Source organism: Euprymna scolopes, chromosome 18, assembly GCF_053919585.1.
Source record: "Euprymna scolopes isolate OS-2025 chromosome 18, ASM5391958v1, whole genome shotgun sequence".
Classification (NCBI taxonomy): Eukaryota; Metazoa; Mollusca; class Cephalopoda; order Sepiida; family Sepiolidae; genus Euprymna; species Euprymna scolopes.
The window spans coordinates 113,908,093-113,922,125 of NC_136499.1; the positions used below are offsets into that span (position 1 = coordinate 113,908,093).

At 34.0% G+C, this 14,033-nt stretch overlaps 1 protein-coding gene across 5 annotated transcripts in view; it reads left to right on the forward strand.

The window, feature by feature from the left end:
- LOC145297774 (uncharacterized) overlaps positions 1 to 14,033 on the forward strand; it is a 115,078-nt gene that overhangs the window by 88,099 nt on the left and 12,946 nt on the right. For 4 of the 5 annotated variants that reach the window (XM_080144023.1, XM_080144024.1, XM_080144022.1 and 1 more), the window contains exons 3-5: positions 5,023 to 5,130; positions 8,050 to 8,187; positions 13,364 to 13,470. In XM_080144023.1, the coding sequence (XP_080000149.1) occupies positions 5,023 to 5,130; positions 8,050 to 8,187; positions 13,364 to 13,470 (353 nt within the window). The remainder of the gene's footprint in view (positions 1 to 5,022; positions 5,131 to 8,049; positions 8,188 to 13,363; positions 13,471 to 14,033) is intronic. The other variant, XM_080144025.1, reaches the window with a different exon arrangement.

Consider the following 14,033-nt stretch of genomic DNA (forward strand, 5'->3'; position numbering starts at 1 on the left):
TCTTAGATATGGTCCAATAAAGAGTTTTCAATCTAATAAGTCCCACCTTGTCAACTAAGCACTAACCCCTGTCCCATCGCTGCAATGTTGCGTCTCTGTTCCTGTTTTACAAATATTTTAATGGGTTCTGCTTTGATGAACTCGTTGCACTTGTGCCCCTCCTCGACGTACATATCCCCGACAAACCCGCTTAGCAACAAAATCTCACCCCTTCACTGTTTAGGTCCCTAAATACCAGGAAGCTTTCTGTTCTAATAGTTTTTTTTTCTCCCTCAAACAGCTAGACTTTGGAATTCCCTTCTTGCTACTTGTTTCTCTGACTGTACTGATATGCTGAAGTTTAAATGTAACATAAACTAACATCTTATTAACCTTTTCTAGGCATGGTCTCAAATTGCGATATACCTTGTTTGGGGTGAACGTGGGTAAAAAAAATTTAAAAATAAATAAAAAAAAAGATAGAGAGAAAAGGAAACGATAGAGAGATGGTGAAAGGAGAGAAAGTGTGAAAGAGGAGAGAGGGAAAGAATGAAAGCGAAAGAGAAAAAGAGAAAGATACAGAGAGGGTAGAGTTCGTGGTTTAGTGGGGGATGCCCTTTTTTCTTCCCTGCAACCTCTCTCCCACAGAAGAGACGTTGCGAGTCTGTCTTTGTTTTATCGTTATTTCTATGGCAGGTGCTCGTCTGAGCTCCAATCCCTCGTCCCCCTCGCCAATCTTTCACGAGAAACACCCGTCTAGCTGAAACTACTGTCAATAATTTCCCCCAATCTCTATATGTGCCTAAATCCAAACGTAGATTCCATGAGCAAAGCTTCTTTCTTAGAACTGCACGCCAGTGGAACTCTCTACCGCTTGCCTGTTTCCCACCTGACTACAACTTGGACGTCTTCAAGTCCAACATAAACAAACTCCTGACAAACCGCCCGCTTAAGTAAGACACTCTATCTAACCACCCAATACTAATGATTACTACAATACTATCTCATTGATTACTGTACACGCAATAACCCTTATCCCTGAGTGGCCTTCGGGCCTTGATAAGTGGTGAACCCCATGTAAAAAAAAAAAGAGTTGAGAAAGATAAAGCAAAGGGAGAGAAATACATACAGAGAGGAACAAATTGTCACCCTACATAAAATAACACTACAGCTTTATTTTCACATTGAAAAAAATCAATTCCGGTAACTTGATTATATAGTAGAGCTGACATCTATTCAATGTAGCAGCCTTCAGCCTCAATCACCTCCTCAATACGGGTCCGGAACTGGGAACATGCCTTTTCCACAAGTGCCACCAGCAGCTCGGCGGGTAGAGGCAATCAGGCTGGCTTTGGTGTTGTGGGAGGTCATGTTGGTGATGTTCTCGACATATGATCAAATGAAGTAGTCCAGCAGGTGCAGCTCGGCAGAAAAGGAGCAGGGGGGCAGTAGATAAGGGTATAAAGTCATAGCACTCCTTCTGAAGCCAAGCCTGATCGGGGGAGGAGAGAGAAGAGAGGGGAGGGGTGCAGTGAGAAAAGGGTACAGAATCGTAGCACTTCTTCTTGGGTCTCTTTGGATATGTGAGTCGGCGCCGAGTCCTGCTGCCACACCCAGGGTCTGATTGCACCAGGGGATCACCACACTCTTCAGTACATCCGGGTACATTTTGGTGTTGCCTTTCAAGTCTACTTTTAAGATGTCAGGTGGCATAATGTGGCCCTCACTTGAAACCACACCAAACACCATAACCGTGGCCGGAAACTTTGTTTGCGTCACTGTGGGCATGTCTCTGTCCTTCGTGTTAATCCAGCGATGTGTTTTGAGGAAGCTGTTGTCATAACTTGAATCGGTAGAGAGCATGAGTCGTACAGCGGCGCATCTCCAGTCTCACTCATTGAACATTGTGTCACTTTCAGACAGGATAGAAGGCTCCTATCGCTCTTGGGATCTGTACACAACTGACCAACTAGGAGATGGTGTGCAACAAAAAAAAAAGAAAACTCGTTTTCATCAAACGGAGATGGAATCATGTCGTCTTTTCTAGGGGAACAATTTTATGGTTCCGCTCCACCTCATAAATGATGTTGTACATGGAAATAAAGAGTTCATAGTAGATTGAGAGTTTTAGGTGAAAAACGTTGTTTAGACTGTGTAGTTATCCAGTTCATGACCGAATCACCAGCATCTTCAAACACACACACACACACACACACAGATATATATATATATATATATATATATATATATATATATATATATATATATATATATACTATCAAAAGTACCCGTCGTTGACTGGGTTCAAAAACAGCCTACAGAAAATCGACTCTGATTTATGAAAGTATGATAGGTTATGAAAAGGAAGGGTTGTAAAGAGATATCTTCCAATTTGGGAGTATCAAAACTAAAGCAAAATATGATGAAAGTAAAAATAAAATAGATAAACACCATAATTTATTATACCATACCTGTTCACACTCAAACACTTATCACAATATTCTGCGGATCTATATTTAAAAATCTTGTTAAACTTTGTGACATATTTCCATTCTATGGAGATCAGGCGCGAACGAACACCCCATAATTTTATTATACCATATTTCTTCAAACGGAAACATAATTATCAAAGTATACTTACGCAGATAGATATGAAAAGTCTTTATTAAAGTGTGTACATATTTCCATTCTATAGAGACCAAGCACGAACGCAACCCCCATAATTTTATTATACCATCCCTATTTAAGTTGAAACATACTTATCAAAGTATTTTTATGTACATCTATATCAAAAACACTTGTAAATGTTTTTGTTTATTTTTTATTTCCATACTTTGTGGACCAGGCGCGAACGCAGACCCCATAATTTTAATGAACCACCGTTCTGCCAGATCAAACATATCCATTCCTGTGTCTCGATACATCTTTTATCATTATATGTAATCAGTTTTTTTTTAAATAGTCAACCATATAGGAGCTTATTCGTGACCAGACACATACACACATACACACACACACACACACACATTCAGCTTTATATTATAGATATATATAAAGTGTTGAGGCATTATGTTGAACAAAGATGGCGGTGAAGAATCAGTGCAGTTCCGATCCTGAGTGTTAAGTAATTCCTTGTAACAAAGATGGCGGCGAAGATTCAGTGCAGTTCCGATCTAGAATGTCAAGTAATTCCTAGTAACAAGGATGGCGGCAAAGAATCAAATGCAGGTTCGTGACGGAGACGATGGCGAACTGATTGAATCCAAAATTCGACAATTATATATATATATATATATATATATATATATATATATATATATATATATATATATATATATATATATATAATAGATACTCTTTTTTGGTACTGTGACAATACAACAGAGGATAATAGCCCGCAAATAAATAAATGAATAAAAATAGTTGTTTCGTCTATAAGGAAAATGTGAGTACATATGTTTGCAAATGACTGTGAAGTGTGAGTTTGTTTGTGTGAGTATGTAAGTATGTGTTATAGCTGTGTGTGCATATTAGCTTAACTTTGTTTTATTGGTATTTCTGTATCAATTTGTACACACAGATGTGTATATATGCTGTCGCTGTGTTTAGTCCTTGTTATGTCGGCCATTTCCTATGTTAAATCGTAATATACGCACTGTATTCAGTCTGAAAGGGAAAATACAAGATAAGCGAAAGAAAATTGTGGTTGAGTCATTATATTCCACATAAAATTTACGCGTCTGATTGGTTGGTGACAACTGCTGATTTAAGCTTTATGTCCAACCGAGAACCAATACTTAAAAACATTCGCTGCTGCTGCTGCTGCTGCTACTGCTTCATATAATTTCATAAATCAAGGTCAATTTACATAAAAATAAAATATAGATGAATGTCATACGTTGAAATATGAAAAGGTTTCTGTGTTAGTATCTCTCTATATAAAAGTGTGAAATATTTCAAATAACTAATCAGCGAGGATATAATAAACCTCTTTTGGTAATGAAAAAAAATAGTTTTATTTAGAGGGAATTGACTTGGGAGAGAGAGAGAGACTAATGTTATACATGATCTCATGTTGTCGCTTCTTTTTGTCATTGTCGTTTCATCTAGTTGCTGTAGAAATAATACATTATTAATACTTAAAGCATTCAAATAAGTTTTAATAACGTTAATTTTTTCACAAAAAAATGATGGGCTATTTTCCTGTTAAATTTTCATGGGCTATTTTCCTGTTAAATTTTGATGGACTATTTTCTTGTTAAATTTTGATAGACTATTTTCTTGTAAAATTTTGATAGACTATCTTCTTGTTAAATTTTGATGGACTATTTTCTTGTTAAATTTTGATCGACTATTGTTAAATTTTGAAGAAATATTTTCTTGTTAAGTTTTGGTGGGCTATTTTCTTATTAAATGTTGAGAGACTATTGTTCGATTTTGGTGAACTATTTTCTTGTTAAATTTTGATCGACTATTTTCTTGAAAAATTTTTAGGGTCTATTTTCTTGATAAATTTTGGGGGACTATTTCTTGGTTGACTATTTCCTTGTTAAAATGTTTAAGGACTATTGTCTTATAAAATTTTGATGGTCTATTTTCTTGTTAAAATTTGAGGGACTATTTTCTTGTCACATTTTGATGAACTATTTATGATAAATACAAAAGTTACATTAATCAAAATACCATATTTAAGTGTATTTTACGACCGAGCAATGCCGGGCTATGCCGGGCGGCCTGCTGATATATATATATATATATATGTATATATATATAATATATATATATATATATATATATATATATATATATATATATATATATATATATATATATAACTTCTAAATCGACGAAAACTGAAATACGAAAGAAATAAAGAAAACGTCTCGAACTGGAAAGTTAAAAAAGATTTTTTAAAATAAAAAACATTGATTGATGAGTCTTTTGGTGAGGACTCCCTCTTTTTCTATGAAAACATTTTATTTCATCGTGTGCAGATAATGAGCGTCGCGAAAATAATAACAAATATATTCATTTCCATTTCAGTTTTGGAAAAGGTAACTGGGAATCAGAATCGATGCTTCCAGGTGACTTACCAACTTCCCGAACACAAGAGTGATCGGCCGTTCAGCTTTCAATATTGGCAACGACTTCGTAAGTGTGGGATTTCCGGTGTAAATTTGTCCAAACTCTGTAGAGTTCTTGGAAAAGAGATTTTTTTAACAAAAAAAGTACCATCGTAGATGTTTACCATCAACGATGGTACCTTATGTTGGGTACAAGAATTATTTTTTTTCGTTTTTGTATTATTTGGATTGTTTGGACTACTAGAGTGTTATTCTCACAATGTTTTCTTCGATCTTATTCAGGTGTTTCTTGTTGAACTCGGAAATATTTCTTTCTAACTTGGAATTTTTACGGAATTTGTAACGGAGTCCTTTATTTAACCCAAGGAGGTAGCATGCTCTCGTTCCAACAATCATGAGCGGGTAGAAGTCCTAAGTAATTCACAATTTGCGTTTCTTTTTATTATTTTTCTAATGTATCTTAAAGAAAAATTTATTCAGTTGTTTGATAGTTCACTTTTACAGTGTAATACGTTTTAGGAGTCTTTAAAGTTTAGAATTTAAAATTTCTCATTAAGACATAATCATCACGGGTCGTTAAATTTTCTACATTTACTGGTCTGTCGTATTATTTTCTACTCGACTTTGTTGAATGTCGGCTTTCTTTGGGTTATTAGTAATAGTCACTAGTGCTGTTTTTATTCGTCATTTTTATTGTTTTGTTATTGAATGTACTTTTATAGTCGTAATATCTAGTTTAAGGTCAAGAAAGGTCATACCTAGGTAGTAGGTTTCCCAAGTTCGACAAAATATATCTGAAGTAGGTCGAAGGTTATACTGTCCGAAAAGTTATGAGGAAAACACTCAAAATAAGAACATAATATATGCATTTAATTTAGAATACGTAATCAAAGGCTAACTGATTTGGGGGAAGGCATTGGGAAGGCACTGATTTCACGTAATTACTGGTAATTTTATTTAAATAAATGTGTTCTGGCAAAAATTTACTTTAATCATGACTAATGTTTGTGCAAAATTAAAAAAAATCCAAGGCATGGTTATTCAGAAAAGTGAAAACAAATTTTAGCTCTATAATGGTCCCCGGGAAAAAACAGAATTATCCTGTAAAATCTGTTCTGGCAATAATTTTATTTAAATAAATGTGTACTGCATGTGCGTATGAGAAAGACTTTTTACATATTTCCATTTTCGTATTTTTGCCTTTTACATATGTCATTTTCGCATGTTTCCTTTTTATGTTTCCATTTTATATGTATCTATTTTTGTATGTTTCCTTTTTATGTTTCCATTTTATATGTATTTATTTTTTTATGTTTCCTTTTTATGTTTCCTTTTATGTGTTTCCTTTTTGTGTTTCCTTTTTATATGTATCTATTTTCACATTTTGTCTTTCTACATGGGTCATTTTCGCATTTTTCCTATATATGTTTCCTTTTTATATGTTTCCATTTTCACATTTTGTCATTTCACATGTGTCATTTTTGCACGTTTACTTTATACGTATCCATTTTCATATTTTGTTTTTTTTACATATCTTGCTTTGTGACCCGTTAATTTTACCAGTCTTTTCACGTTGCCTTTTCGAATGTTGCCTTTTCCTACATTTTTACAAATGTTGTCTTTTTGAAATGTTGATGTGACATAATAACTTATGTTTCCTTTTCCCATGTTGCTCTTTTCTCTGTTCTTTTCATGTTTCCTTTTTTTACGTTTCATCCTTCCAACCTGCTATCTAATACATATCTTGTCTTTTTTAAAGCGTTTAACAAGTTGGCCTTTCACATGTAGTTGCCGTTTCGTGTTTTCCTTTTTGACATGTTCTTTTTATGAACATCTTTTGTCATTTTCAAATGCTGACTTTTTACACGTTTCCTGTTTTTCCTCGTTTCTATTTCATGTGTTACCTTTTTCATATTGTGCCTTATACGTTACCTTTTCATGTTAATCTTTTTCATATGTGTTGCCTTTTTTGCATTTTGTTTAACATGTTGTTCTTCTGCACGTTACCTTTTTGCATGTGACCTTTTTTACATGTTGCCTTTTTTACATGTTGTCTTTTTTACATGTGGCCTTTTTTACATGTTGTCTTTTTTACATGTGGCCTTTTTACATGTGGCCTTTTTACATGTTGTCTTTTTACATGTGGCCTTTTTTACATGTTACCTTTTCCACCTGCTGCCTTTTTCACGTGGTGCTTAATCACAGGTTGCATTTTTTTTTACATTTCTATTTTCGTATGTTTGTTTCCATGTTACTTTTTTGGCGTGTTGTTCGAATCACATGTCTTCCTTACATCTTTTAAAGTCTAGCCTTTTTACATGTTTCTGTTTTACACATTGAATTTTTTTACACATTGACTTTTTAACATGTTTCCTTTTTCGGGTGTTACCTCTTTACATGTGCCATCTTCACATATTGAATTTTTACATGTTGCCCCTTTTTCATGTCGTCATCTCATATTCTCCTTATATGATACCTTTTCAGATATTTTTATTTTTATGTTCTTTTTTTCACTTGTTCACTTGTTTTACATATTTCTTTTTTACACGTTGACTTTTGTACATGTGACCTTTTCACTTGTGACCTTTTCCTTGTTACCTTTGTTTACCTGTTATCTTTTTGTTGCCTTTTATCACTCAGTGCTTTATTACATGTTGCCTTTTAACATGTTTCCCTTTTTATATATTGCCTTTTTTCCATGTTACTTTTTACGATTTTCCCATTTTACCTTTTTCGTATGTTGCCTTTTCCATATGTTGCCTTTTTCATATGTTGCCTTTTTCCCATGTTGCCTTTTTCCCATATTGCCTTTTTCATATGTTGCCTTTTTTGTATGTTGTCTTTTTTCATATGTTGTCGTTTTCATATGTTGCTTTTTCGTATGTTGCCTTTTTCGTTTGTTGCCTTTTTCGTATGTTGCCTTTTTCATATGTTACCTTTTCTGTATGTTGCCTTTTTCGTATGTTGCCTTTCTTTATCATTCCAGAACTTAAACGTACGCATCTTGCTTCAATGACGGTGGCTTTAGTCTCATGCTTTGTCAGTTTCGTCCTGGGTATTTTAATGTGGAATTGGGGCAGCTATCGGTTAGCTATCACAGCCAGTCTTTTCATGGTCATCACGGGTAAGTAAACCTTTTCTCTAAATCAACAGATAGATATACAAGTAAATGGTATTTATCTAGTAGCTGATATATCCAACTTGCCAGGGTATCAAATATATTGAACATATATATTACTAGCAAAGATATCCGCGCTTTGTGTGGAACTTTGGTGTATGCCTGGGTACTCGCTTCGCGGGCACCCTTGCAGTAAATGGACGTTGTAAGAGCAACTATTACTAAAAGTGTTTAAATTTTTTAACTAACTCCTGAAGTGACTGAAATCCAACAATGAACTTTAAATCAAATAGATTACATCAAAGTTAACACTGATATTTTTACACATAAAAATTGAAACGATTACAAAGAACCACAATGTTTGTGATACTAAACAAATGAATTCACACCGAGTTGGGGTACCTTGGCTATATCTTTGATAAAAATGTGTTTGTGATACTAAACAAAGAATCGTAAAGAGCTACTAATCTGGACCATATTTGCAGGGATACTATGTGGGGAGTAGGGCAGCAAGATGTCTATTCACAGTACACTTGAACTTCTGCATGTCAGTACAGTTGGAGAAGCAGGGGCCCGGGAGGGAATTCTAAAGTCTAGCAGTTCGAAGTAAAAAGCTATTTGAGTATAAGGTTTTATGGCATCTAGGGATCTCTAAAGTGTAGGGGTGGGATTTTGCTGGTTGTCAGATTTGTTGGGAGTATTTACGTTGAGGGGGGTACTAGTGGATTCATTTGTTTAGTATCACAAACACATTTTTATCAAAGATATAACAAAGATACCCCAACTCGATGTGCACCATTCCTAGGTGGGGGAGCTTATGAAGAGCCGCACCAAATATGACCTTCAACTTTAACCTTGACCTTGAAAAAATGGGGCGTACAATCTCTCTAGGTCAGAGACTATCATTATGTCAGGTTTAGTCATGATCAGTCCAGTAGCGTGACCTTGACCTCTAACCTTTACCTTAGAAAATAGTGTCAACAATCCCTAGGTGAGGGAACCATCATCATGCCAGGTTTGATCATGATCGGTCCAGTGGTATAGGCTGTACGAGAGTTGTACACACAGACACTGACATACACACACGAACGCTACTGCTTTATATATAGAGAGATTTGGATTCTTCGGGCTATAGTTTTCATCTTGAGTCTTATTCTCTCCAACGTTTCGGCCGATGTAACCTCCGACCTTCTTCAAGTGCATTTTGGCGAACTCGTGAATCTTTCTATCAAACTCGGGAATCTGCACTGAATTTCGAACTTTATTTATTTAATCCACGTGGGTAGTATGTATGGAGTATTGCTGTCATATTTGGGCTGGTGCATCTGCTACTAGTCTCTCGCTCCTTGACAGGGTTCAAAAGAGAGTCGCAAACCTGATAGGCCCTGAACTGGCATCTAAGCTTCAGCCTCTGTCCCATCGACGAAACGTTGCATCCCTCTGCCTGTTCTACAAGTATTTTAATGGTGAATGCTCTAACGAACTACAAGCACTTGTGCCCCCACGACGTGAACACCCTCGACAAACCCGACAGGCTGCAAAATCCCACCCCCACACTGTAGAGATCCCTAGATGTAAAAGATCTTTCTACTCCAGTAGTTTCTTCCCCAGAACCGCTAGATTTTGGAATTCCATTCCAGGTCCCTGCTTCCCCAACTGTACTGACGTGCAGAAGACATCTTGCTGCCCAAATCCCTACGTAGTGCCCCAGTAGTTGTTGCCTCTGATAGTAGCCCCCTACACCAAAGTGGCAATGTGCCTTGTTTGGGGTGAAAATGTAATTAAAAAAAAAAAGTATGCTCGAACTTTATTTATTTAATCCACGTGGGTAGTATGCTCTCGTTCCATCAGCCATGGTCAAGTAGAAGTCCCAAGTAATTCGCAGTCGTACTCTTAGTATCAGTGGTATTGAGGAGTATTGAGGAGTATTGAGGAGTGAACCACCAACCTCCAGAAGAGTATCATTTAGAACTGAATTAATAAAATACACGTTGCTGCAAGACTGTTCCTGCTTTATCATTATTTTCATGGCAAGTGTTCATCTGAGGTCCAATCTATGCCCCCCCTTGCCAAACTTTCACGAAAAACACTCGTCTAACTGAAACCAATATAAATAATTTCCCCCACTCTTTATCTATGCCGAAACGCAAACGTACATTCCAGAAAAAAAGCTTCTTTTTTTCGAGCTGCATGCTATTGAAACTCTCTTCCGTTTGCCTGCTTTTCAACTGACTACAATATGGTCGTCTTAAAGTCTAACATAAACAAATTCTTGATGAGTCGTTACCGTTAAGTAATCCAATTTACCAAATTTCCACTACTAACGATTACTACGATATTGACCCATTGACTACTGTACACTCATTAACCATTATCCTCAAATGGCCTCCGGGCCTTTATGAGTGGTGATTCCTATGTAAAAATAAAATGGTCGGAGGTTACATCGGCCGAAACATTGTGAGAATATCATTTAAGATGAGAATAGTAGTTCGATTGATACAAATAATGCAAATTATAATTCCTTGTCTAAAAAAAATGACTAAATATTATATATTGAACATGATTTTTAAAGACTTTGGATTTTTCCTAATTAGATATATGGTTTAAAATATATCGTGATGCAGGCGAGAGAAAAATAACGCCAACACAATTTTTATAACTATGTCTACAGGTAGACAGACATTGACGGAAGAAACATGAAAAATAAATTACAATAAGTAATGTAATACTAAAATACAACAAGAATTAAATGGACACTCGTGCACTATTAGGACAGATTCACTTTTTGGGGTTTTAGCTGGGACATAAGGAGAATGCATTACAGGGGCAGACAAATGCTATTTCAAAATTGAATCGAAATAAATTTATCTTTTTTATTGATACATGTTTTTGAGGGGTTTGTATTACTGTACACATAGATTCGAAAAAGTTGTAAAAAAAACAAATATATAACAAACAAATGTTATCAAAGGCAAGATAAGTTACTTTTCTACCAAACTGGATATCATTTTCGTGTTTTTATTCAATGTAACATGTTTATTCAGCTCGAAAAACATGCAGTGTTTACCGATGTATTGGAAAATTCAAAATGGCGCCCGACTGTCTCTTTAACACGGTAAGTTTGGGAAAAGATGTTATAAATAAAAAACTAGACAAAATACTATTAAAAAACAACCGAATATATGTCAACTTATGTCACGGTAACATATATTGAGCGAATTTCTAACAGTATTTTGTCTAGTTTATTATTTATAATACCTTTTCCAAAACTTACCCTCTCCGAGAGAGAGTCGACGCCATTTTGAATTTTCCAATACATCGGTAAACACTGTCAGCTTTTCGAGCTGAATAAACATGTTACATTGAATAAAAACACGAAAAATATGTCCACTTTTGTAGAAAAATAACTTATCTTACCTTTGATAACATTTATTTGTTATATATTTGTTTTTTGACAACTTTTTCGAATCTATGTGTACAGTAATACAAACCTGTTTTTTTTTTATTAGAAAGTTTTTTTTATAAATATAAGAAACTTATTTTTAAACAAAATAGACATTTTTTTTTCATTTCTAATAAAACATGAGCCTTAAGTTTTTGTAACACATTTCTGGAATTCAAAAAAATATAAGAAATTTATTATAACACCAAATATTAAAAATAGACATTTTTTTATTTTATATAAAAATTATCCTTTTTTATTATTATTTTGGACATGGGAAGAGTGCATAACAGGGGCAGACAAATACGATAATATGCATTAATGAAATGCGTGTGAATGTTGAGAGAAAAAACGGCGCTTCTACACTACTAGGACGAAATTTTGTAGTCGATAAATGGAGTTTTTAAATAAATAAAAAAAAATGGTTTCTACTGATTTTTTGTCAATTCTAACAAATTACAATGGTAACTCCCAAATTATTCAGTCGAAATTACCTGAATATTACTGAATTATTAAACAAAACAACTTTAATCGTGTTAGCAGGTGAAAATGCCGCCATCTTGTTTAAATCAAAACAGAAAATTACCTCCCTTTTGAACTCTCCTGTGTCTTGCGATCGTTTTCATCAAATTCTATCTTTTATTTTCTTTAATAAATAATTTTCTACCTTATCGATTTTCGTAATTTTTTTTAATATAATCATCTTAAAAATACGAGGAATACGTAGATACCATTGTTTTCATGCGACATTCAGTTTTACGATTTCCAAAATTTCGTCCCGATAGTGTAGAAGCGCCAAAAAACATTTTTTTTTTTTCAAATTATAAATTCTAGTAATAAAGTCAACCCCCTTTTTTTTTTTTTGTAATGAATAAATGAATGAAGAGGTATCTATTTTGTCTTTCAAAAACTTTAAGTTCACGTTTTATTAAAAATTCAAAAAAAATTTAGTTTAAAAAAAACTCTATTTTAATATATGTTTCTTATATTTATTCAAAAAAACTTTCTCAACAAAAAAAAACGTGCATTAATAAAACACACACATTTATTTTCAATTCTGTCCTATTTTGTTTTGCTAAATTTTGACAACGATTTTCAGTTTTCAGAAAACAATTATCTCCCGTATTATTACGATTCGAACTCTTCGGCTTCTTTTTTGGCAAAACTTAATTTTCGCTAATTGTCTTCGAAAACTAATAATTAATAGTTAATAATTGCTTTTCTACCTCATCGTTTTTCGTAATTTTTGGATATGTTCATTACTGCGACATAACAATTAAGTAGATACAATTGGTTTTACTTGAGATTCAATATTTCAATTTTAGAATTTCGTTCTAATAATGAAGAAGATACTACTGTTCTCATTTTCACAACGTTTCGGTCGATGTAACCTCCGACCTTCTTCAGGTGTATCTAGCTGAACTCAGGAATGTTTCTGTCGATCTCAGTAGTCTGGACGGAATTCTGAACACATTTTTTTATTTGTTTTGTCAGCCATGAATGGATAGAGGTCTTAAGTAATTAATTCACAATTGTATTTTTCGGTTGCCCACACTGACAATTGAGAATTGAGTTCGACAAGATACACTTGAAGAAGGCCGGAGGTTGCATCAACAGAAACGTCGTGAAAATGACAATCAATGTGAGAACAGTAGTCCGAAGAATCCAAATGATACAAATAACCAATCCTCATCTAAAAAATTCGGAAACGTAAATTTTATAATTTCATTTATTTCCCAGGATTCATGATCTCCCTTGGAATGGCCGTTTTCCATGCGGTTGAATTCATTGAGATGAACACAATAAAAGACCCGGATGAAAAGCTCTTTCGAAAATATTGGCCATTGGTAAGTAAATTGCTTTCGCCCCCCACCACACCCTCTCTCTCTCTCTCTCTCTCTCTCTCTCTCTCTCTCTCTCTCTCTCTCTCTCTCTCTCTCTCTCTCTCTGTCTCGTATAATTTTGTACAACTATAGCAAGGCAATAAATACCGTTTTAATTACGCATTTTAATTACGTATTTTTTTATTACGCATTTTAATTACATATTTTTTATTACGTATTTTTAATTACGCATTTTAATTACGCATTTCAATTCCGTATTTTTAATTACGCATTTTAATTACGTATTATTAATTACGTACTTTAAATTACGCATTTTAATTACGCATTTTAATTACGTATTTTTTATTACCCATTTTAATTACGTATTTTTAATTACGTATTTTTAATTACGTATTTTTAATGACGAATTTTGTAATGACGAATTTTTTAATTACGCATTTTTTGATTACGCATTTTAATTACGTATTATTTTATTACGCATTTTAATTACGTATTCTTTTAATACGCATTTTAATTATGTATTTTTAATTACGTATTTTAATTACGCATTTTTAATTATGCATTTT